Raw genomic sequence first — 25,308 nt, 5'->3', positions numbered from 1 at the left:
GGGTCCCCCCATGGTCCCCTCTCCCGCCTCTAGTACTTAGCAGCTTGGAGTTGGCTACAGCTCCCTGTTGCAGCCACCAGGGACTGCCCGAATCATCAAAGCTCTTCAAATCTTTTCCAAAGATTTGGAGAGCTTCGAATCAATTTGGACCTTTTAATTGGTCCCCTGATTTGATTTGGATTCGGAGATTCGGCCACTGAATCGAATCACCACCTGAAGCTTCGCACAGCCCTAGAAAATCCAGGATGGGAATTTTAAAAGCACTGAAGTGATTTGGGAGTATAAATTACATACGGAAAAACCCATATCTTTATCCGTATTCCTCATGGAATCATCTATGCAAGAAGTCTGATAGCAGTAAACACTGGGAGTGCATCTACATGTGCAATTAATGCAAAGGGATAAACTTCAGAGCTGTTTCAGCTGAAGTGGACTGCTCCTGGGTGCAGCGTCTACACAGGTGCCCAGGACAGCAGCACTTTGAGCTGGGGTGGAGCAGGCCCAGGCTGGCAGCAGCATCAGGAAGTCAGCTCTGGACTCTGGGTGACAGTATCAGGTGGCGGAGGGGCTGGCTGGGGCACAAGAGTGATAAACGTGCAGAGCCATGTGGCTAGGAGGCAGGCAGGAGTCTGGCCCCCTGCTGTCTGGGCTGACCGGGTGCAACTTATGTTTACACATGCGTTTCACTGCAGTCAACTCTGCCATAAGACAGTATTGTCGCTAATAGTACTATCTTATGGTGGAGTTAATTAATTAAATGTGCGCCCTAATACTGGCACACATGTAGGCAGTGACACTTTACTGCGGAGCCAGCTAGTCTACTCTGCAGTAAAGTGCATGTGTAGATGCATCCTGTATGAATATGATCCTAGCACAGAGAGAATCCAATCTTCCATAGCATTAATTTAAGAAGGTCATGAATGTTGAGTAGCTTTGGGAATTCAGGCATTCTTTTCCTTCTTCTTTGAAAAGAATATTAACTGCTGCAGTTCTTATGCCAGTTTTTTTGAAAAGTTGTTTTGTGCCCAGGAATAGCTTATTCTGAAGTGCATCTTTAGAATATACACCAGGAAGCCGTCTTTGCATTAGAAAATAGAAATAATCTTCATCCCTTTTTAAGTTTTTAAATGGTATTTTGTTGCCTGCAGATCTAATCCCATTCTTGTGCTATACATATACAGTGTGCATATGATACATGGTATTCATGAGTGATTTAGATTCTGTGGTTTGGATTATGTGTAAAATAAAATAATCCAATAACATGCCATTGACTACATAAATAACTTCTAACCAACAAGATGCTGATTCTTCAAGGTGTTGCAGTCCATCTTTTTTCTCACTCTCAAATACTGATTACAGGAATATACTTTAGATGTTCTTTCCCAATTTGCAGTTCCATTACCAGTATTCTTTAGCTCCTTCTCTACATCTGGTTCAGGTATATGAGTATTGGAACCAGACAGCTTCCCCATGCTTAGTGTTGCTGACATTCATCACTCGGTATTTATTAGTCCAGCATGACTTGGATGCAAAAGCTGTCATTCCTTGCTTTCTTGGTTTCTAGGTTTGGCATCCATCCTGTAGCAGGCCGGATGCCAGGACAGCTGAATGTGCTGCTGGCAGAAGCTGGTGTACCTTATGATGTTGTATTAGAAATGGATGAGATCAATGAAGATTTTCCAGGTAAGGGATGAATCAGTAATAGCTTGTTGTAGATTTAAATCATTCTAAATATTGTAGTTTAATTTTCCATTTTTAATTAGGCCAAATAACACTCATTTTGGCCCAAATGGCAGTTTGGTAGGTAATGATTTATGGTGATGCTTTTTGAAGACCAGTATTAAGACTAGAAAAGGCTAAACATTTGTCTGACTGATATAAAAGACTTAGTATATTTCTGACATTCATGCATAATAATATAGCAAGTAATATTTTGCCACAGTCTGCACAAAATACATTTTCACCAAATTAACACCCGTATTCTGTCAGTGATAATGGTATAAAGAAAGGCAACTATACTATTTTGAATATTGGAAAAACACATATTCTGATATTTAAAGCTCCCATTTTACCATTGACATTAATGAGAGGAGAGATCGGGCAAGGTTGTATGTTTGAAGACCCCATCATTAGTTATGTTTCTGTATATGGAGTACTGTATTGTTATAGGTTACCAACTCTTCTTGCCTCAGTCATTTTTTAATTTATAGTTTTATAAGGCCATTATAGCATTTTTGATTTTCTGATACACTACAGTGATTAGGAATAATCAGATGCCTTCTCTCTTCCCCCAACCCCAGGCATATAGAAAAAGAATGGGCTATGAATAGTATAATTACTTATATTCTCTATTAGTGTGGTATTAATATTTTTTATTCCTGTTGATATTGTTGAAAGTGCAATTTTAGTGAAGATGCAGCAATCCTACAAGATTAATAGGACAGCAGTGTAAAAAAAAAGGGAGGGAGAACAACTTCTGAAGTTAAAGATCAAAGTTAGCACAAAACCAAATGAGTATAATTTGCAACAAGGGAAATTCAAGTTGGACATTTGAAATAACTTTTTCACTCTCAAGGGCTAAGTACAGACAGTCAAAAAGCCTGAGGCTGAATCGATTCAGTCTTTGCTGGTTAGTCTAAACTGGACAGATTAAATTGAAATGGAAGTGAACAGACATTTACCTTTGATTCAGGAAATGCAGCCACATGCCCGCAGTGGCTCAGGCCAGAAGCTGGGGACACTAAAGCACAGCTCTCTGGCTGTGTGTTCACTTCTTCTTTCTGCTGCCCATGAGGTCCCTGCGATTTGCAGTCCAGAATCAGAGCAGAAGGACTCTGCAGTCGCTCATCATCACTTCCTATTCCTGCTTTCAGGTGCCTCTGGGATTTGTAGTTCACAGTTGCAGCCAGCAGTAAGTTTCATAGTTTCATAGTTTCATAGTTTCAGGGTCGGAAGGGACCTAATAGATCTTCTAGCCCGACCCCCCGCCAGGGCGGGAGAACAACCCAAAAACACAAACAAAACCACTCACCCTAAAAACAAAAACGGGACTCAAATGAGTCCAGCCAGGTAAGTATCCAGCCTCTTCTTAAAGATCCCCAGGGTAGGGGCCAGCACCACCTCCCTTGGAAGTTGGTTCCAGCTCCTAGCCGCCCTGACTGTGAAGTAGTTTTTTCGGATGTCCAATCTGTACCTCCTCTCCATCAACTTGTGCCCATTATTCCTTGTTATGCCAGCAGGGGCTAGGGGAAACAGCGTCTCCCCCAAACCCTTCTGGTTCCCCCTAGTGAGTTTATAGACGGTCACCAGGTCCCCCCTCAGCCTTCTCTTGTGGAGGCTGAATAGGTTCAAGTCCCGCAGTCTCTCACTGTAGGGTCTGCCCTGTTGTCCCCGGATCATGCGGGTGGCCCTCCTCTGGACCCTCTCCATGTTGTCCACATCCCTCCTGAAATGGGGCGCACAGAACTGGACACAATACTCCAGCTGCGGCCTGACCAGCGTCGCATAGAGGGGGAGGATCACCTCCCTGGCTCTACTCGAGATGCACCTGTGGATGCACGACAAGGTCCGGTTAGCCCTGCCAACCATGACCTCGCATTGTCGGCCCATGTTCATCTTGGAGTCAATAATGACACCAAGATCCCTTTCCGCCTCCGTGCTCTCAAGTAGGGAGCTCCCCATCGTATAAGTGTGCTGCTGGTTCCTACTACCCGAGTGCAGCACCCTGCACTTGTCCGTATTGAAACGCATCCTGTTCCTGTCTGCCCACCCCTGTAACCTATCCAGATCCTTCTGCAATCTCTCTCTCCCTGCTAGCGTGCTCACCTCCCCCCAAATTTTGGTGTCATCAGCGAATTTAAACAGGTTGCTCTCCACCCCAACATCAAGATCGCTGATGAAGACATTGAACAGCGCAGGGCCCAGGACCGAGCCCTGAGGGACTCCACTACCCACCTCCCCCCAAGTCGAATATGATCCATCCACCACCACCCTCTGAGTGCGACCCTTCAGCCAATCTGCAATCCATCTGACCGTGTAGGCATCTATGCCACAGTCGCCTAGTTTACTAATTAGGATGGGGTGAACAGGGGGTTTGAACAGGGGAAGGGGTGTTTAACCCCCCTCCCCAGCCCCAGACCCCAGGGTTTACCTGTGGGGGTCAGTCCCCCCCCATAGACTGGGCTCCATCTCCATCTGGGCTTGCACCCCCCCCTTGTCAGAGAGCCCTCACTGTTCCAGTTAGGAAGCAGAGGGGTGGGGCCAGCCCTGCTCTCTGGAGCAGATAGCAGAGTTCAGCTCAGCCCAGGGCTGAAAAGCATGCTGGGATGCTAGGGGACTCTGATTTAACTTGAACCAGGAAGGGACCATAAACTGGTTTGACCCAAATCAGTTAAGTCTGATAAACCTGGTTGAATGTAGTATCTCAAACTGGTTTCAACCATTTTCAAACTGGTTTTATGTGCACTTAACATCTGTTCTGTGACAGGTTTAAACCAGTTTCTGATCACTTAAACTGGTTTATATGTAACTTCTGTTCCTAGTCAAAGTGGTTAAGCCCTGGAATAGGCTGCCAAGAGAGGCTATAGAATTGCCATCATTGGAAGTTTTTAAGAGCAAATTAGACGAATGCTTGGCTGGGATGGCTTAATCGAGGGTGATCTTGTTTTGAGCAGGAGGCTTGATTAGATGACCTCATGAGGTCTCTTCCAGCTCTACCTTTCTATGAGTCTATTAACTGGTGACAAATAAATTTAGGTTGGAAATTAGAAATAGTTTTCTGATGAAGAGGAGGTGGTCCTGAAGCAGTCTTCTAGTAGAAATAGTGGAAGTCAAACACTTAAATTTTTAATCTGGAACCTGATATTGTCATGCAAGGGATTACATGTTTTGATTGCCTTGAACAGCAGGCAAGTAGACTCAATGATCAGGGATGTCCCTACCAGTTCTTTGTTCAAGGAAACTTTCTTTGAGCTCACTGAAGCTTGGGGCAGGGAGATGTAAAATTGTAGCGCTAGGCCATTAAATCCTAGGCCAGGGAGGATTCATTATGTGGGAGGGCTCTAGTAAGTTTTTCTACTTACTTTGCTCCATGCTATTGCCAACAACGTTTTTTTTTTGTTTCCTCAGTGTTAAAGAAGGAGTAGAGATTCCACTGCCAGCTAGAGAAAGTGGTGTTTGATGGCTCTGACTTGCCCATATGGTAGTGTTTTGTGGCCATGCAGTGGATTCATAGATCACAGTGTTGAGCAAGCTCATTCCTCTGTGTGTCTTTACAAGAAAGCAAACTGACGTCACATCCATGAATTAGCTGCTTAACCTTGCCAGAATGCTGCTCTAGTACAGCTCCACAGTAAAACAATGCTAGACATTTTTAAAGACATCTGTGACAGGAGGCAGCAAGTGGAGTTCAAAAGGAAGAGATGAAAGGAAGGGAAAGAATATTTTCAGAGTGAGATCCGTGTGTTGCTCAGAAATAAGTGGGGGAGGGGGGAGCTCTGACTCCCTCTTGGAATTCTGGTGGTCATGGAAGCCACCTGCTTGCAACTTCCTGCAGCAGTTATTCACCCCAGGTTCCAACTTCTTTCTGGCAGAATGAAACAAAACAATGATACATTTCATTGCAGATAATCTGTGCTGTGATTAATTGATGTCAAAATGTGACAACTACCACTGATGCTGTAGTCAGCCTCTCATGTGTTTCAGCTGCCCCAGGCCATTTGCATACAAAGGTGAATGGTAAGGGTGATGGTTAGACAATACTTTATTGGTTATTTGGACATCAGATGGACATGATTTCACTCCAGGCCATCAGCAGAATAGCAACTATACTATTCTGAAGTACTGTATAGGTAGTCAGGGAGTTAAACACCCTATGGACCTAACCAGCCAGCAATGAATTGTAGGAGTAGTCTTAGCAGCACAAAATCAGACATAGCTTTTGAACAGTTATTCTTTTGAAGAATTCCTTGAATTCCAATTATAGCCAGTACAACAAGGTTAATTGCAAAGACATTACCGTCTTCAGAATTTAATTATTGTTAGTAATTTTAGCCTGCTGTTTAGTAAGCAGCTATACTTTTATAATTAACAGTCATCCTAAGTAGTATTTAATTAAATACGTCTTTAGAGGCCCAGTTCCCCCAAACTCAGTCTGGCTTCTGTGTTTTACAACTCCTTAATGCGCATGTCACATTTTTCCTAAGTTAGTGCTTCAGTAAATAATACCAGTGCTCTCAACCAGAAGACTAGGTTCTGATCTGGTTTATACTAGTGATAAATCCAGAAAAAAATCTTTTGTCATCAGAACTCAGTATTCTGGATTGCACCATGAAATCATAAGCAGAATACATCTTAAGGTTTTCCAGAAATTATTTGCTAATCAAGGTCTGGACTGTGTCGTCCTAACCCATACTGTGGAATCATTTGAATTCCTTGCAGTCAGTGTTAGACCCTGATCCTACAATGGACTGCATATGGGCAGAAGACAGTTTACCGGCAGAGCCTGGGACTGATGTGTTATAGACGATGCAGAACTGGGTCTTGGTGAATGGTGTTGAAATAAAATACATGTTAAAGTACAATGGAAGTACTTCTTGAATTCCACACATGTACTCTATTTGGAGACCTCACAGGAGGCTTGCATAAGACTCGTCCTGCTAAACCTTAGGAGTATTTACTCGCATGGTATCTTATGCAGAGAATGCACAGAAAGATTGTAATAGTTTTCATTAACACAAGTATCTGCCAAGATTTGATTTTGGGTTTGACAAACAGATGGGCCTTGTTTTTTTCATTTAGATGAAACAACAAACTGTTCATCATTTAATGTACAATTGATTAATGTGTTTTGGTCCTGCCATGATAAAAGAAAGGCAGCTTCTTCAAGTGATAAATCATACATCTTGTAATCTGTTTTTTTGTGCCTCAGAAACAGACTTGGCTCTGGTCATTGGTGCAAATGACACGGTGAACTCTGCAGCCCAGGAGGATCCCAATTCTATTATTGCCGGCATGCCAGTCTTAGAGGTCTGGAAAGCTAAGCAGGTACATGAAGACAAATAAACTAACTTAATTCTCTATAATACTAGTATATGTTTATGGGATATTTCTTGGTCTGTCAGAAAAAATGCCATCAGGCACTAAAGACAAGTATGACTTTTTTTTATGGAATACCTGTCAAGTAGAAGGTACACCTCTGTAACTGCTAGTACTCATACAAGAAAGGCTCAGCTCTGCAGCCTGCTGGAATAGGAAATTCACAGCGCTTTCCATAGAACTGTCCGTAGAACAAGCAGCTGTTTGTAAATGCTGACTTCACTGGGGTGCCCTGTCCCACTCTTAACTAAAACTGATCAGATTTTTCTTGGTGATTCTAACAGGTAGAGAATTGGTTCACAGCTTATAAAATACGTAAATGCCATTTTATGTTTCATGGATTTTACTTTTTAAAATATAGAATCATGGTTATAACTTCACTCTGGCACTACCAGTACCTGTCCCTCTGCTGGTGTTCCAAAGCTTACTGCAGAACTGTACTCCCACAAGGCTGCACATTTATCTTTGAACACATGATTCAAGTTAAACAAGTTTTTTGCAGTGTTTAATAGCTTTAATTTTAAGTGGCAGTGAAATGTTGGCTCTGTCTGTATCAGAATCTTGTGTATGTTTGTGAACTAAGTGCTTTTCATTTTTGGCTGATTGTCATTATGGCCAGGAACAGACATTACACTTTTACTGGTATAAGTGGTTGCTAGACCTGTAAAAGAACAGAAGTTTGGCACACAAAACCAGTCTATGCCCAGAACAGAAGTTCAACACACACAGGCTGGTTTAAAAATGGCAGAACCCAGTCTAAGATTTGTCACCCCCCTCCCACCAAAGGGTGAAAATGTGTTCTGTTTGCTACAAATCTAAACCATGCTGCTTACAGAAAACCATGCAACTTAGATGGATTCTGCCTTGGGCTTTTTGAATGTCTAAATGTATACTTTCCTTTCAGTGTGTTCCTAATTGCCATTGGTAATGCCATGTTATGGCAAAAGATGTATATGGCCTGAACAAGAGGAGTCACATATATATTCTTCCCTGTTTGTCACTTCCGTGCTCACAAACAAGGAAGAATTGATGGGTAATGTAGTGGCGGATGGCAACTTGGGCAGCAGTGACCATAAGATGACTGAGTTCAGGATCCTAAGGAAAGGAAGGAGAGCAGCAGAGTAGGGACTTTGGATTTCAGAAAAGCAGACTTTGACTCCCTCAAGGAAATCATGGGCAGGATCCCCTGGGAAGCCAGACTGAGGGGGAGAGGAGTCCAGGAATACTGGATGTACTTGAAGCCTTACTGACAGTGCAAAACTAAACCATCTCAATGCGCAGGAAGACTAGTAAGTATGGCAGAAGACCAGCTTGGCTTAGCAGGGAACTCTTCAGTAAGCTAAATCACAAAAAGGAAGCTTATAAGAAGTAGAAACTTGGACAAACAATTAGGGAGGAGCATAAGGGTATTGCTCAGGCATGCAGGGATGAAGTCAGGAAGGCCAAAGCATAATTGGAGTTGCAGCTAGCAAGGGATGTAAAGGGTAACAAGAAGGGTTTCTATAAGTATGTTACTAACAAGAAGAGGATCTGGGAAAGTGTGGGTCCCTTACTGAATGGGGGAAGCAACCTAGTGACAGACGATGCAAAAAAGGCAGAAGTGGTCAATGTCTTTTTCATTTCAGTCTTCACAGGCAAGGTCAGCTCCCAGACTACTGCATTGGGCATTACAGTTTGGGGAGGAGGTGAGCAGCCAACTGTGGTGGAAAAAAAAAGTTGGGGACTATTTAGAAAAGCTGGACATATGCAAGTCCATAGGGCTGGACAGGATGCACCCAAGGGTGCTGAGGGAGTTGGCCAATGTGATTGCAGAGTCACTGGTCATTGTATTTGAAAACTCATAGTGATTGGGAGAGGTCCCATACATGTGGAAAAAAGCAAATATATTTAGGAAAGGGAAAAAGGAGGATCCAGGGAACTACAGACTAGTCAGCCTCACCTCAGTCCCTGGAACGATCATGAAGCAGGTCCCCAAGAAATCTATTTCTAAGCACTTGGAGAAGAAGGTGATTGGTAACAGTCAGCATTAGGGCTGTGCAAAACAGCACCATTTTGTTTCGACTTCTGTTTAGCCGTTTTGAAGGGACGGTGCTTCGTTTAATCATTTAGTTTCATTTCGTTTGAAAGCACTGTTCCGTTTTGTTTCTTCAAAACTGTTTTGCTGTTTTGATGCGTTTCAACATTTCGCCCATAGGCTATAATCATGAAAATGCCTAAAACTTTGTCATTTCTTGCCTGATATGGATGAACCTTGCAGGGATGGTAGCCCCTTCTGAGGGCATGAAGCCTGCCACATTTCAAGGGGATAGGTGCAGAGGGTTCTCAGAAATTACACCTCAAACTGTTCAAAGCAAAACTCCTGACACTTAACAGGAGCTCCAGCCTCCTCTCATCTGGCACGCAGATCTGGGGGTTCGCACCCCTGGGTGGGCTATGGGGCTGTGCCAGAATTCTCCTGGGGGTATGAGCCCCTGGGTTTGTGTGCCAGATGAGAAGAGGCTGCCTCTGCCTCCTGGGACCGGCAGCAACATTAATCTTCCTCAGTGGCAGCTTCCTTTCATCTGGTGTGCAGATCCAGGGGCCTGCACCCCGAGGAGGAGTCCAACACAGCCCCGCAGCCCTCCTGCAGGTGCAGGCCACAGATCTGTGCGCCAGATGAGAGGAGGCTGCCACTGCTGCCTGAGACCAGTGCTGAAGCCAAGTAAGCCCGACTTTGAAACTCAGAACGTTTCAAAACTTGCAAAACATTTTGAGTGCCCTCATTTCATTTCAAAGCTGTTTTGAAGCCTTTTGTTTCATTTCGATTTCACTGTTTCGAGTTTGAAACATGTTGAAACAGCTTCGAAACAAAACACACGGCGAAATTTTACACAGCCCTAGTCAGCATGGGTTCACCAAGGGCAAGTCATGCGTGACCAACCTGATTGCCTTCTATGATGAGATGACTGGCTGTACAGATGCAGGGAGACCAACGAATGTAGTACACCTTGATTTTAGCAACAGGGATATAGGTTGTAGTCATGCTGGTCTAAGGACATAGGCAGACAAGGTTCTTTGGGTAAATCTGATATCTTTTATTAGACCAACTCAAAGAGTTGGAAAAATTCTTCTTTGCAAGCTTTTGGGTACAAATACCCTTCATCAGGCCGAGGAAGCATCTGCAGTTGGTGTGTGCTCTTCCTGGGTGGAATGAATAGTAAAGAAGCCAGAGGCTGTTATGCATGCAAGAAAACCAGTCAGTGCAGATGTAAATTGAGGAGTCAGTCAGTGAGAGACAGGTTTGAGCAACGGGGAGGGGAATGAATGTAGCTGGTAAATAGCGGAAAGGTACCTGGGGAATCAGATGATAGGCAGATTATAATAGGTGGATTTATGACACATTATAACCTGCCTAACATCTGACTCCCCTGGTACATCTCCACTGTTTACCACCTACATTTATTCCCCTCCCTATCCCTTCCCCCGCAACCTGTCTCGCACCCACTGACTCCTCAGTTTATATCTTTACTGACTGGCTTTCTCGCATACATACCAGCCTCTGGCTTCTTTACTATTCATTCCACCCAGGAACAGCGCACACACCATCTGTAGAGCTTCCTCAGCCTGACAAATGGTATTTGTACCCAGAAGCTTGCAAAGAAGAATTTTTCCAACTATTTGAGTTGGTTTAATAAAAGATTTCAGATTTACCCAAATTACCTTGCCTGCCTATTGACTTTAGCAAGGCTTTTAATACTGTCTCCCACAACTTTCTTACAGGCAAGTTAAGGATGTACAGTTTGGATGAATGGACTGTAAGGTGGATAAAAACTGGCTGGATCATTAGGCTCAGAGGATAGTAATCAATGGCATGATGTCTAGTTGGCAGCCAGTATCAAGTGGAGTTGCTCCAGGGGTCAGTCCTGGGGACGTTTTTGTTCAATATCTTCATCAGCAACCTGGAAGATGGCATACTGTGCATCCTCAGCAAGTTTGCAGATGACACCAAGCTGGGGGCAGGTCCCTTCCAACCCTAATTTTCTTTGATTCTATAAGCAGCCAGTGTGACGCACATGAAACCTTCTGTGCAGTTGCCACAAGCAGTGCTGTCAAGGGAATCTGTGTGGGTCAAAGCACTTGTCCATTTAGGCAGCCTTTCACCCTTTCACGCTACTTTATTGTACCAAAAGGCTGCTTGAAAGAGGTGCATGGCTTACCTTTTTCAGTGGGCTGTATATACAGCCATGCACTGAAAGTTTCTTAAATGAAAAAAGCAGGATTGAAGCAGGAAAAGGACAGAGAATCTTCAAAAGTATTTGCAGGACAGTCATTCTGGTAAATCCCCAAAAGTAGAGGATTAAACCACTTTACCAGATCAAAGTCCATATCTAGCAAGAGAACTCTAGGCAACTTAACTATGTCTATGTTAGGATTTTTGCCGGTATATCAGTTATGGATGTGATTTTAGTACACCCCTAATTGATATAGCTTATGGAAAATCCTGCGGAGAGAGAGAGGAACAAGACTGAGGTGCCTATGTACCACTAAGACCTTAAGGCGTGATATACTGGCTATGTACTACTTGACCCTGTTGAAGGAAAAGAAGATTTGTCTGTGTGTTTAAATACAGTACCTCATTCTGCAGTGCTGATTTCTTTTCCAGAGAAAACCGCAAGTTGAGGTGGGTGACATTTTTCAGTTGTATGTATTCACTAAAACAGGCATATTTATGTTGACCAAAACTATTTATGAATTCATGCCAAATTCAGCAAAAGTTTGATCAAGAAAAAAAAGGAAAATATTTTGAAAAGTCAAAACATTTGGTTGATTATTGTTATGCAGGACCAACATTTAAGGACTAATACCTTTAGTATTTAAAGGTTTAATACCTTTAAAGGTATTTAAGGTATTTAAGGTTTAATACCTAAACTTAATTTAATTAAAAAACCTCAAGCCCAAGAATGAAATTAAACTTTTTTGTTTGATCCACAAAGCAATATTTTTTTGGTCTGGCAAGAAAGCTGAAAAACTTTTTTTTAAAAGTTCTGCCAGATAACTGAAAATTCAGTTGTTCATACAGTTGTACCTGAAAGGCTCCTAACTTGCCTAATATCACTCTCCAGAGTAAATGGTACAGGTTTCAGCAAATACTGTAGTAAAGGAAATACTTCAGACTTCAAGGTAGAATTTAGGGTGTGTAAAGATGCCAGCAAATGTCTGATAGGTACATCCACAATAAAAAGTACTAATTTTACAATTCTACTTTTAATCCACTGGATAAGTATAACCAATTCCATGTGTAAATCACCTAGCGTAGGTACAGTAAAATCCAAATTCTCATGTTCTCAAAAGTTCTAAAGCTCTTGAAGCCATAAAACGGGTACATACGTAGATATGAACTGATGTGGACATATAACTAGAGATGATATAAAAACTATGTAATGTTGAGGGGGGGGGAGGTGTGAAGATGTCACCAAGTGTGAGGCAAGCAGATGGTCTGAATTACAAACAACTTCTGAAACAGCAAAATGTGGAGCCTGACTTGGGGGAACATCAGGATCTCCATGTTACTTTGAGTTAATAATATTGTGCATCATATGCACAGAATGTGTTCCCACAGAGTAAAGCTCTTGTTCTGACCTTGATTGCCATGGTAGGAATATACTGTAAAACTAAGCATTGCCCGTTCAGTAGTCAGTTTCATAAGATATGTGACATTGTTTGTATGCAGTAATGCTAAGATGAAGCAAATAAATGAGGAATTTTTAAATTATTGGAATATGCACTCTGAAGGAAAATGTTCTAAAAGTCTGTCTGTATAATGCTTCACTGTTGGTGGGTTTAGTTAGATAAGTTACAGGAAATATATGTTTAACTTTGTATATTTTACATTCACAAAAATACATACCATGCATCTGGTGCTAGACTTTACTTTTATCATAAAATAAGACAGTTTATCAAATATTGCATTATATCACACGCAGCATGGATTATAATTTAATGAGGTTGCAGTGATTTTTCAGTTTGTGCTAGGATCATTTCAGATTTCAAAAGACAAATAAAATTGGCCTGATCAGTATTTGGATAGATTTTTAAGGGAAGTGGATTACATGGTGTAATTCAGTAGGTAGTCCTCTTTCAAACTAAATCCAATTCTGGGCTCCACAATTGAAAAAGGATGTGGAGAAGCTTGAGAGAGTCCAGAGGAGAGCCATGCACATGATCAGAGGGCAGGAGAATAGGCCTTATGAAGAGAGGATGAGAGCCATGGGACTTCTCAGCCTGGAAAAGCGCAGGCTCAGGGGAGACCTAGTGGCTGCCTATAAGTATATAAGGGGTGTACATCAGGATCTGGGGGAATGCCTGTTCACCAGAGCGCCCCAAGGGATGACAAGGTCAAACGGTCACAAACTCCTCCAAGACCGTTTCAGGCTGCACATAAGGAAGAATTTCTTTAATGTCCAAGCCCCCAAGGTCTGGAACAGACTGCTGCCAGAGGTGGTGCAAGCACCTGCTCTGGACTCCTTGAAGACACATTTGGATGTTTCTCTTGCTGGGATCCTTTGACCCCAGCTAACTTCCTGCCCCTGGGGCAGAGGGCTGGACTCGATGATCTTCCAAGGTTCCTTCTAGCCCTAAAGTCTATGAAATCTATGAAACCAATCTAATGAATCTGTGATGCATTGTGATGCTGATGACACTGCTTGAGCTATTCACAGTTGACTAGGTGATATAATGACACAATTCCCATTCCTTTTAATAGGAGATGCATGACTAAATCCTTTGTCAACTTTGAAAAATCTAACCTATGGCTTTTGACAATTACATGAAACTGAGGTCTGAGCCTAAATATATTCATTAACACACCCATGAGCAATTTTCTGTTGTACACTTATTAGTACAGCCAACTCTTCAACACTTCACTTTTTAGATGTTCACATGTATTTCCATGTGCTTTTAAGAAGCTGCTGCTGTCTATCAAGAAGACAGATGACATTTTAAATCAATTTTCATGACAGTTTACATGTTTAAACAATGTGATTTTTCAGAATAGAAGGTGGTACACACATGTAAAGTGATTTATGTTGGGTACGTGCAGTACAGATTTTTATAGTATGTATAATGTTTTGCTTTTAAAAATGCTTTAACTATATTCTTTATAACTACATTAAGTTTTTTTTCTTTCGTACTATTTTTTTCAGGTTATTGTCATGAAGCGTACACTGGGAGTTGGGTATGCAGCTGTGGATAACCCTATTTTTTACAAACCTAACACTTCAATGTTGCTTGGAGATGCAAAGAAAACATGTGATGCTTTGCAAGGCAAGATTAGGGAAATGTATTATACTCATTAACAATGTTATTTAGAGTTGTAAAAAGGAACAAAATATCATTTGTATTTTTCAGTACAGTTTGGAGGCGCATCCAGCACCTTATTTATATAGAACCATTTAAAAAATAAAAGGGCATCCAAACTTAACAAATTAGCTGGTAGACTGACTGCTGGTTTGTGTGCCTTAGCAGACACAAATGTATGTCTTTACATGTAATAAAAAACATTTTTGCTCTATACCCACTGCAAATTATTTCTCCCATATTGCAATCCCAGACACAGCACTTCAATTGCTATGGCTTCCTTTTAGATTTAAAGCAAGAGAAACAATAGTGGAAAACCTTTGGTTTGTCCTGCTGCTATAATAAGAAGATCATGTGGTGCAAACCTATTATCTGTAATTGCATAAACGTTAGGATTTAGATATTTATGTCCAAAATGATGTTATATATAGGAATTATATAGTGGTGGCAGTTGCAGAAAGCAGCACTCAGAATATGAAACTGGTAATCAAACAATAGATTTCTAGGAAGTAAAAGAACTGCTCTCTGTGAAAATTAATTCATCAAGGACAAGCATAGATGCATTATTATACACCTATTATATACAGGCAGTGGAAATCAGATTTAGATGCCTTCAAAATGTGCATAAAATACCTATAATTTTGACAGATGTTTTCCAAGAAAACCATTATCTTGCAAGATGCTGTTTTATAAAGTAAAAAAGCAGATACAATGGAAATTTATATCAGGCGCCTCTTAGAAATATGTGACTAAGATCATCAGGCCAACACACCGTTTTCTTTCAACCTACACACTTTTCCTTTTGTTCTTTTCTTGACTAGCTATCTATCCAGCTCTAGTACCACCAAGGGTCTAATGTTAATCTTCAAAGCCTTCCGTGTATTTTTGTCTGGCTTCTTTAGGTCCACTGGCAGACGTTACCATTAAGATGTGATTAATCTGCTGAATCACACCATAAATAGTAATGCTGCCATATGTTAAAGGAATTAATGGTGCTACAAAATGGGAAGCCAGCCACGAAGATATGTAACGTTTTTGTAGCTGGCTTCCATCATGCCTTAAAACAACTGTGGCCAGGTAACCTGAGCTGTGGCAAGGCTCCAGAGCAGTCCCAGGGCTGGGACTGTGTCAGCTGTGTCCCAGACCCCTGATCTCTCCCTGAACTGGCAAATAGTAACGGTGCTCTTGACATCTGATCCCTGATCCCAAAATCACACATCCTGCCACCAGTCTTTCTCTAATATTTACTTCTGTAGCTGTAACAGTCTGTCACAACTGAGCCCAAAAGAAAATTTTTTGTGGCTTGGAATTTTCCTTTGCAGACTTCTGACCGTGACATTCCCTCCTACCCAAGACCAGGGACAGAGGATCCACATAGAGATGCAGATGCATTTTTAAAAGAAGGAAAATGCAACATGAGATCTATGGTGAAGCTGCAAACAGAACCCAGCTGTATTGGTATGAAATGCCTGCTCTGTCCAGTAGCCTATGATGAGGTATGAACCTATATTTAAGGTTCAACAAGGATAGGTGCAAAGTTCTGCACTTACGACAGAAGAATCCCATGCACCGCTACAGGCTCCAACCAACTGGCTAAGCAGCTCTGCAGAAAAGTACCTGGGGGTTCAGTGGACAATAAGTTGGATACGAGTCAGCAGTGTGCCCTTGTTGCCATGAAGGCTAACAACATAGTGGGCTGCTTTAGTAGGAGTGTTGCCAGTAGGGCTGTGTGAAGCTTCGGTAGCCAATTTGATTCAGAGGAGATTCAGCCCTATTCAGCAGTCGAATCTCTGAATCTGAATTGAATCAGGAGACCCATTAAAAGGTCTGAAGTGATTCAGAAGCCTCTGAATTGATTTGGAGATTTGGGCATACACTATACAGGCAGAAGTCCTCCACGATGCTGGACACAACTGCCTCCAGCTGGTAACTGTTGTGGAGGGAGGAGGGAAGGGGTGCAGGAGGAGCAGATCAATGCCCCTATACCAAGGGAGGGATTGGGGCTGGGACAAGCTGCCCAGTCAGGGCAGGGGAGTACAGGATTCAGGGAGGGGAGCTCTGGCCACTGTGCGCTGCCACACACCACTGGTCTGGCAGCTGCTCTTCTGGTGGCTCCTCTGGCAGTTCTCACACAGGAGCAGGTGTGCCACCAGATCTGCACGGGGTGGGCTGGACTGGGTTGCACTCTGGGAGGCTAGCCCCAGCTCCTGGGCCACACTCTATGGGGTGGGTGGAGCCAGGGCTGTGCTCTGGGCAGCTAGTCCCAGCTGCAGCCCGGAGCGCAGCCCTGGCTCCGCCTGTTCCGCAGAGCGCAATGGAGTGGGAGCTATGAGGGGGCTGCAGCCACCCTAAAATTCCCCATAGTTCCTACTGCTGGCTCCACCGATCCATGTGTACATGTCCGCTCCCATGCCCTGCTGCAGCTTGTCCGGGAGGTGCGAGAAGGCTGGGCAAGCAGCGGGAGAGTTATGACTATGGTTTTTTTAAAGTTTTAAGTCATTTTAATTTTTGCAAGATTTGACTTCTTCCTCAGGTCCCTCTTTCAAATACACTAAGTCTGAAGTCTGAAATTAAATGTGTCAGGCTTTGCAACAAGTAAAATACTTGTTAAAAGTTGCAACATGTTTCCTATAAACAGTTACTTAAGTTTTAAAAAGTTAGAAATGTTGACATTCAAAAGATTAAGTGTTACCAAGCAAGGTCAAAGTTGTTACTGATGTCAAAATATGACCCCCGTGTAGGAGTTGCTATTGCCACACTGTTTCTGAAGACAAATTATAATAGTTTAGGAGGTATGCTGACATATTGATTTAGCTCTGCTCACGCTAAGACTTACTCCTACTCTCATTTCAGTAGATCAGCACATATTACCATCACATACTTTATTCAGTTGGAAAGTTATTCTGTTGTAACATTGCTGAGGTCACCAGTAAGGTTTTGCGTGACAAAACAAGTTGGATGCATTTTGGAATGTGTTGAGACATGGAAGTCTATGCCTCTTGGGGGGTAACATTATTATAAGTGATGTAAAGTTGGCAAGAAATGTTTTTCCCTTAACAACTTCTACGCTTTCTAAGTTTTGAGCCGTCTTGATATAATCTTACCTTAAACTAAGCGATGATTTTTAGCACATTCATGATGGCTACATGCTTTTTAATGTGTTCACACAAAACTAGTCTAAAGACAGAAGCTTACATTTGAAGTGGGAAAAGAAGTGTTGATAGAGCAGTACGTTCTACTGAACTTGATACTCTAGTAACATTGCATTAGCTATATAACATTATTAAGGATTCCGAAAGCTTAGTATGTATGCATCTAAATGGAACAGGGGGTATCAAAAAAAGCTTGGATCGACTAGGCATAGAAATGTGTTTCAGGGTTTTCCTAGAGATTTCAATTTTTCCTCTCTCTCTTGCTCCAACGTAGTAGGTCATCTTCAGTCTGCATTTTTTCCTGCATCCTTAGCTTGGCAAGTCTTGTGCTATCCTCCAGGAAAATGGGTAACCTGTTATAATCTTGTACCCACTTTCAGCAGGGGACTTCATTTCTCCACTGAACAAATTTGTGCAACTGCAAGAAGTTTATACTTTTTTTTCTTGTTTGACCAGGAGTGTAAATACCCAATAAACTATCAGAAAAGGAAAAAAATCTCTTGCCATAGTGGCAATCTATGAATAGACCAGAACAGTACAGGTCAGATGACTTGTAAGTAGTACTGATCTCTCACATGAGGTTATTTTTTGTCTTGGGGTAGTAAAGTTTCTTAGACTCAGCGCTGCTGCAGGAGCTCAAATGGCAGTTTTGGGGAAAAAATAGTGGGGGGGGGAGCACTTCTTTCTGCTCCTCCTTCACCCCTCTATGGCCTTTTAGGTTACATCTAATCAACAAAGAAGCTTGCGTCTTTCCCTTGTCCATCCACTCATACAATGGGACAGGATGCTCTTTTTGGAAAACCATAGACAGTGAAAACCTCATTCCAATTTTATTAAAAAGAGCCAGCATTGACTTTTTCTCTGCCCTGACCTTCACTTTGATAAGTAGGGAAATTGATGTTGTACTTGAAAAGGATTAACTGCTTGCTTGCTTTCATTTGGCAGTAGAGTTTTAATTTGGGAAAGTGTTGTTTGGTTTAAAAGCTGAAAAACAAATCCCAGCTGGTTTTGGTACTTTAGCGGCATCAAAATTGAACAATGGGGCTGATTTCTTCCCCTCACTCCCCAAAACATCTGTCCAAGTTTTAGCCACAATGGACTTGCAGTAGTGGTGACATTAATCTCCTTCCTGCCCCCACTTTATGTTATTGCAGGAATGTCAGCATACCCTTAAGTACTGTGGACTGCAGGTGAGCCTCAGATAGGAGTGATTTCCATTGGGTTAAGAATCTGAGCCCAATTTTTTAGAGATACAATGTCCCAAGTTTTAAATATTTTCTGTACACTGATTTCAGCTGCAAACTAAAATTAATTTAGTTTTGGAATAGGTTCTTAACTTCTATTAAAATAAAGTGAGGTAGACAAAACTTAAATTTTGAAAACATTTACACTTATGCAAGCATTTTCCAAAAGTAACAAAGATTAGCTTACATAAACCTTTATCTGACCTCTACTTTTTAAATAAAAAAACATGTTTTCAGGGAAATGCGTCTTAGAAGGGGAGAAAAAAAAAAAGGATTTTTCCCTCTGATTCTTGTAAAACATTAGGTAGCTGAGTTCACTCATTTTTTTTCTGTTTAAAATGGGTGAAAGCTTTTTCCTTCTGCTAGTATTCTATTTTGGTTATCTTCTAGAAAGAGGGAAAAGCCAAAGTAATTTTTAAGAAATACGCATACAGCTGAAAATGTCAAGAAAGACCATCAAAATTCATACTAGAGGAAACAGCATTAATCATCATAAACACTCAAAAGAACTTCTCTTAATAGCCATAAAAATAAGTGATTAAGATTCCAATGAAGTTTGCTGATTTTTCTTCGTGCAAAACACATGAACATGCATTACACTTTAAACAGCTGTACTGTCCTATTTGTATATGTGAAGTGCTGTTATTTGGACCTTAAACATATACCTGTTATTGGTAGTGCTGCTGCGATTCATGCACACTAATTTGACTAGTCTATTTATAGGCCCAAATGATCAACCTGACCTTCAGTTTGTATTTATAGGCGTGCACAGTCATTTGCGTGCAGCAAACGGGCAGCCATAACCACCTAGTGTGTGCTGAAATAGATCAGTCTGTATGCACAATAAGATGCTTCTTTCTTGGACAGATAAGGAAAGCGGGTCCTCTAAAGCTAGAGGCTGGCAAGACACTTGCGGGGAAAGTGGATCTTTAGTTCATATTTCAAATTCAGTACTGTGAAACAGCAAAAAAAAAAAACCCACAAACCAATTGTTCAAACCTGAAAGACATTCTGTACAAATTGAAAATAAAATTTTAAGTGATCTTTCTACAGCGTTGCATATCTGGACAACTAACTGAGACTTCCTTTTGAGAGAAGGCAGCACTGACTGATACAGATAGTAGTTTAACTCAGGGGGGCTCAACCTCCAGGTCTGGCTCCTGGTGCCATATCATTCAGCCCGCGTGGCCCTCACAAATCTGTAGGGAGCCTGTGAGCTACGGCCCCGTGTGCTAGATCAGATAGACAGGGAGGTGCAGAGCCCAGTCCCAGCACATGGAGGTTGGGTGAGAACAGCACAGGGCCAAAACCACAAGCACCACTGATTTAGCCAGACTGGCTGCGGAAAAAAAGATGCAATTAAAATAACCTTGCAGGTTTCTGGAAGAGATCAGCTATTACAATTTTTCAACTAGTGTCTCTGACAAAATTCTGTCAACTTCCTTCCAATTTATCCACATAAAAAAAGAAAGATATACTGAAAGTGCTTTCAAAATTGTTAAGTCATCTTACCAAGGTCTGGTCTATGCTATGGCTTCCAGCATGGCTGTGTCTGCCAAGGTTATGATTTATTTACCCATTAGTGCAGATATAGTTATGTAAGCAAAATCGACTTTATGCCATGATAGCTTATAGTGATTCAGAAAAAGGAATAACTTATACTAATAAAAGCCCAATTATTTAGTGTGTTTTGCTCACCTAACTCGACTGACCTAATTAGTGCAGACAAGGCCTTATTTAAAATTGGACAAATCACCATGTATAGGAGCTACCATAGCAAATTGATTGAGTAAAGTTACTATTAGCAAGGCAATGATAGCTTTCCAACAGGCATTCTTGAAGCTGAACTGACTTATCTCTTCTTACAGTAAGCATGAAATGTTTTAGTAAAATTGCTAGCACCTGGCAGTGAATTAAGACCTTCATTATTGTACTTTTGCAGCCAGACCCCACTGGATACTGCATATAAAACCTGTCATATTAATAGCTGAGGGTCTGTCATAAAGAATGAAGTTAGTTTTATTTTAAAAAAAAAAATGTAGGTAATTTAATTTCTATTTGAAATAGGTGGCAATAACCTTTACAGTGTAAGATCTTAACAGTCCTAGAAAGAGACATACTATATAATAACAATGTTCGGGCAAGACATGATTTTCATCTATTTCTTCAACCATACCACAACTCTAAACTTAAAAAGATTACCATTTCAATTGCTTTTCCATTCAGTCAATTAACTTGGCTCTACTTGTTTTTGATTAAATGTTGTCCCAATCATTTCAATAAGTAGTGACATCACCAGTATGAAGTCAGCCTTGCTGGTTAGAGTACATTACTGCACAATGAAAACAGATGAACTCTGAGATTCAAAGAGATTCCCTGCTGGCATGCGAACTCCTCTTTACAGTTCCAAGAGGATACTATTAACAGAGGGAAGGCTCAGTCCTCTGGTCTTTGCCTCACTTCTACTGCACATTGCCCAAGGCAAAGACTGAAAAGGGTCTCTAATCCAGCAACATTTAGTGATGTATATAATCCTAATAGGACTGGTCACATCAATGAAATTACCACTCCATCAGCCTAGATGGGATCAGGTCCTAAACCTGCACTCCAGCCAGCTCCCAAGTACCATGCACCATGGTTTGTTATTCAGTTCCAAACCTCAATTGGGAGGTGGGAAAAAGAAAAATCACACACCATTTTATTAGTGAAGAAAAATCAAACATGGTATTATTTACAGCTGGCCCAATGTCATGGCTTACTCTTTTCTTGTAGATGACCTGGCGTTTTTTATCAGCGTATACATAAATGAATAGAAAAAAAGCAGATTGTCATACTGTCCTTTGTATTTCTCTTTCAAAACCTCCTGATGATAGTCCACAAGAAAATAATAAATTGCTTCAATTGTGGAAAGGTACGTATCTGGCTTTCCTTTCTGGTGACGCCAAAAGCAAGTTTTCCTTGTTTTTAGCTCAATTTGCAGCAGCCCTAAAAAGAAAAAGAGTGCACACGTTAGGTAGTGTGGGCCAAACTGCAGAGCACCAGGCTGGCACTTAGAGGCCTAAGGTTCTGTTGTATTCCCAGCTCCATCACTGGCCTGGTGAGCAATACTGAGTAGGTTGCTTCACCTCTTGTGCCTCAATTTCCTCATCTGTAGAGTGGAGGGAACGATACTTGCCTTCTTTTTAAAGGCTAATGAAGAGTGCTTGAAGTGGTAAATATTAATTACGGACTCAGCAATTCCACACCTGATATTTTATGCATGTCTTCATTTCTTGATGGTCCTATCAAAAAAGTAAGTCTGTCGATGTGGGGCCTGCTCAGACCTACCCACATTTGTAACAGTATATGCACGCTTAAAGTCTCTGCAAAATGAGAGCCTCTAAACACAAAGTATGATAACTCAGATAGTCAAAGCCTTCCTAGACCCTGTCTACAAGCAGCATTTTTATTGACGTAAAACCAAATTTCTTCCCCCTTTACTCATAGGGATGAGTAATAGCATTGACATCATTGGGACTACTTAGAATCTAGCATAAGCTCACTTATGAGAAAGGGGTCAAAAGATTTTCCTGTCTCTTTCTATACAGCTCAAGACTCCTTGTGAAAGATACACAGCATACAGCTTTAGTTTGTCTTTCCACATTTTACGTATACCAGTAAAGGCACTTAAGCTTAATAAATTGCTTTAAAAATCAAACACCTTGATATGCATCATGACAGCAACTCAGAGATGGTCAATGGCACCATTCAGACAGTACAATCAGAGTAAGCAGTTGAAGAATCAGAAAAATAACTGTACATCTCCTTTAAAAATGTTAACATTAAGATGTAAAATCCATTTCCTGAAATGGTTTAACATCCATAATTGCAACATTGTCTGAGAATTGCTTAGACGTTACAGACGGATACGTCTGGGCTGTCTCCAACATGGCCCCATTTCAGGAGCCCAGACTGGCCTGTAGCCCGGCATTTGCAATTCTGTACTTTTTATATATCTGCAAACTACATTTAACTCTTTCTGCCATTCATGTGGTAAAGTATGTATTTCACTGCTAGTAAAGAACACATATAATTTGCATATTAATAATTTTCTCCTCCTGCATTTAAAAAGTTATGTATAAAACAAGGAGTTACTTCTCACCATTGAATTGTGACATTTAATATATGAGTTTCAAAACTAAAAAATAGAAACCAAAATGATACTGGCTTATTATTCCTGTTAATATCCTTACCCCAAGGGCAATTTCCTATAATTAGAGCCATATAAATAGAAATCTTCCACAAATTTCAGTAGTCGCTTTTGTTTACTTTAACAGAGGATTCCTGTAGCCAGAAAAAACAGTGGTGAAATCTTGGCCCTCTTGGCCTGTAAGTCAATGACCAAACGCTTGCTGAATTCAAAAGGAGCATGGTTTAAAAGCAGTGACCTAAATGTAAGGGAAGATTCTTCCAGAGTTCCCATTGCTTAAGATTTGTGGGCAGAAGAAAGGGTTGTCAAATGTTCAATGACATAAGTGAGCAAGCTCACATGTAGAAGTAAAAATCAGTTAATTTCCAATACACAGAATTTAAAAGAATTTCAGAACAAAAGACAAAATAATTTAAATGTGAATTTAATAAAGCATATTTCTATCGTGGTTAGAAATAGACCCTGCATTTGTCCCAAAACAAGTCCCTCAGAAATATATGGGATAAAAATATGCTATTGCTTTTTTCCTAGGACTTGGCTGTGTGCATCTTTAAGATTATTGTGCTTTTCCCCCCAGACAAGCTGGCCAAACTCTGTATTCCTCTCTGGCAAAGGAACAGCAATACTGCTTGGAAGGGGAACATTTCAAATGATGGTACCAGACATGTTTTGAGCCAAGTCAAAGCCTGGGAGAATCAGACCCATGTTAAAGGAGGTGTCTATTTATAGCCCACCTCTGTACTGTATATATAAAAATAACAGCAGTTATTACAAAATGTGATTGTTTTTATTTAAGTAATATTGGCTACCCAGGAAATCAACATTTTTACATTTCCCCCCATTTTTAATATCCACATATTTTGAGCTCACAAAAGCTTGTGCAAGGCTGAGATTTACGCAAGATGGAAGTCCATACATTTAGAAGACTCTTCAGGAGAAGATAACTAGTTTGGCTGTTATAAAAGCCATTCTCTTTCACACATGCACATACACACACTTTATTTATCTGGTCAACAATAAGTCTGTTTAGAAAATACAAATCCCTTCCTTCCCCCACCACCTTCCCGCACCTCATGTGCTGCATCACATTACCACAAGATGATGGTATCAATATTTGCAAACTCCCATTTTAATGACTGTAACAGGGCTCTCAGGGCCGATTTGCCTTTGGTCCGCCCACCTGTTTCTGGGCCAACTGCCCACCTTCCTTCCTGCCATGCCTTGTTATCTAATTAATGATCTTAATTAGGTGGGAGGCTGCCCATTTTCTTGCCCCGATGCTAGGGGGCGCTATCTGTGGCTCTGATTCTCCCCCACACTCAAGCCTCTCAGATGGCATCCAGATGACACAGTCCTCCTGGCCTACAGCTGGACCAAGCTTAGCCCTCGTTGTCGGGCGTCAGACATGCACATTCATACCGCCCTCCTCTCACGGGGGCCTCTCGCATTCCACCCACTCTCACAGGGTCTCTTTCACGCACCGACAACTTATGCTACCTTGCCCCCTCTTGGAGCAGGCCCCTTAGGCCATAGGCTTAGCTAGTTCATACCTTGGGGGCAGACGTACCATCTTTTGGGCCTCTCCTGCGGCCGTCACCGGGCTAGCGGCCAGCCAATTATCTGACCTAAGCTTGCTCTGGCCCCTGCCGGGGGCAACTCTATACATATAAACGTACTGGGCTCTCAGCTCTCTGGTTTGTCCCCACCTTCACTGGGGCTCCTCATCTCTGCCCTCTCACTGGGGCTCCACACCACCCCCTCCACTTGGGGCTACTCATCTCTGCCCCCCTCACTGGGGCTCCACACCGCCCCCTCCACTTGGGGGCACAGGGCTTCCCTCCCCAGTGGACTCAGATGGCTGTAGCTGTGCCTGGCACCAACTACCTTTCCTCAGGGTCTTGTACCCCACAGGGCTCAGGTGGCCTCAGCCATGCCTGGCCCCCACTCTCCCTCCTTGGGATCTTGCACGCCACAGGGCTCAGGTGGCTGTAGCCATGCCTGGCCCCAACTACCTCTGGTGTTACGTGACCCACCCAAAGATGAGGGCTAGGGTTAAGGCGCCCCTACCCACCTTTCACTGGGGTGATAACTGGCCTGGCATTTCCTGGGGGCTTCTGCACCACTGAGAGCCCCACCAGGTCACCCACTCCTGTCAGGGTGCAGTTTTAGGTCATGCTCAGGACCAAGAGCCTCCTAGCCATCCGTTACAGCTCCTGCCCTTACCTCCAGGATGATACATGAAGCCTTGCACCCAGGCAATGTTGCTGCCTGGCCTGCCAGCAGCAAACCGTCC

General features: G+C 42.0%; 2 protein-coding genes across 8 annotated transcripts in view; one reads left to right on the top strand and one right to left on the bottom strand.

Moving 5' to 3' along the window:
- LOC102385573 (NAD(P) transhydrogenase, mitochondrial-like) overlaps positions 1–14,646 on the top strand; it is a 57,233-nt gene extending 42,587 nt beyond the window's left edge. For both annotated transcript variants that reach the window (XM_006038468.3, XM_025194972.1), the window contains 3 exons: positions 1,565–1,683; positions 6,929–7,044; positions 14,277–14,646. In XM_006038468.3, the coding sequence (XP_006038530.2) occupies positions 1,565–1,683; positions 6,929–7,044; positions 14,277–14,429 (388 nt within the window). In that variant the 3' untranslated portion in view covers positions 14,430–14,646. The remainder of the gene's footprint in view (positions 1–1,564; positions 1,684–6,928; positions 7,045–14,276) is intronic.
- Positions 14,647–16,188: 1,542 nt separating this feature from the next.
- The window catches only part of LOC102383676 (DTW domain-containing protein 1), a 125,571-nt gene continuing 116,451 nt past the window's right edge, over positions 16,189–25,308 (bottom strand). For all 6 annotated transcript variants that reach the window (XM_014527200.2, XM_006038458.3, XM_006038460.3 and 3 more), the window contains one exon: positions 16,189–21,811. In XM_014527200.2, coding sequence (XP_014382686.1) covers positions 21,582–21,811 — 230 coding nt within the window. In that variant the 3' untranslated portion in view covers positions 16,189–21,581. The remainder of the gene's footprint in view (positions 21,812–25,308) is intronic.

Source organism: Alligator sinensis, unplaced genomic scaffold, assembly GCF_000455745.1.
Source record: "Alligator sinensis unplaced genomic scaffold, ASM45574v1 scaffold1424_1, whole genome shotgun sequence".
NCBI lineage: Eukaryota > Metazoa > Chordata > Crocodylia > Alligatoridae > Alligator > Alligator sinensis.
Note: the sequence above shows the minus strand (reverse complement) of the source record. Positions and strands in the feature narration are given on the sequence as shown.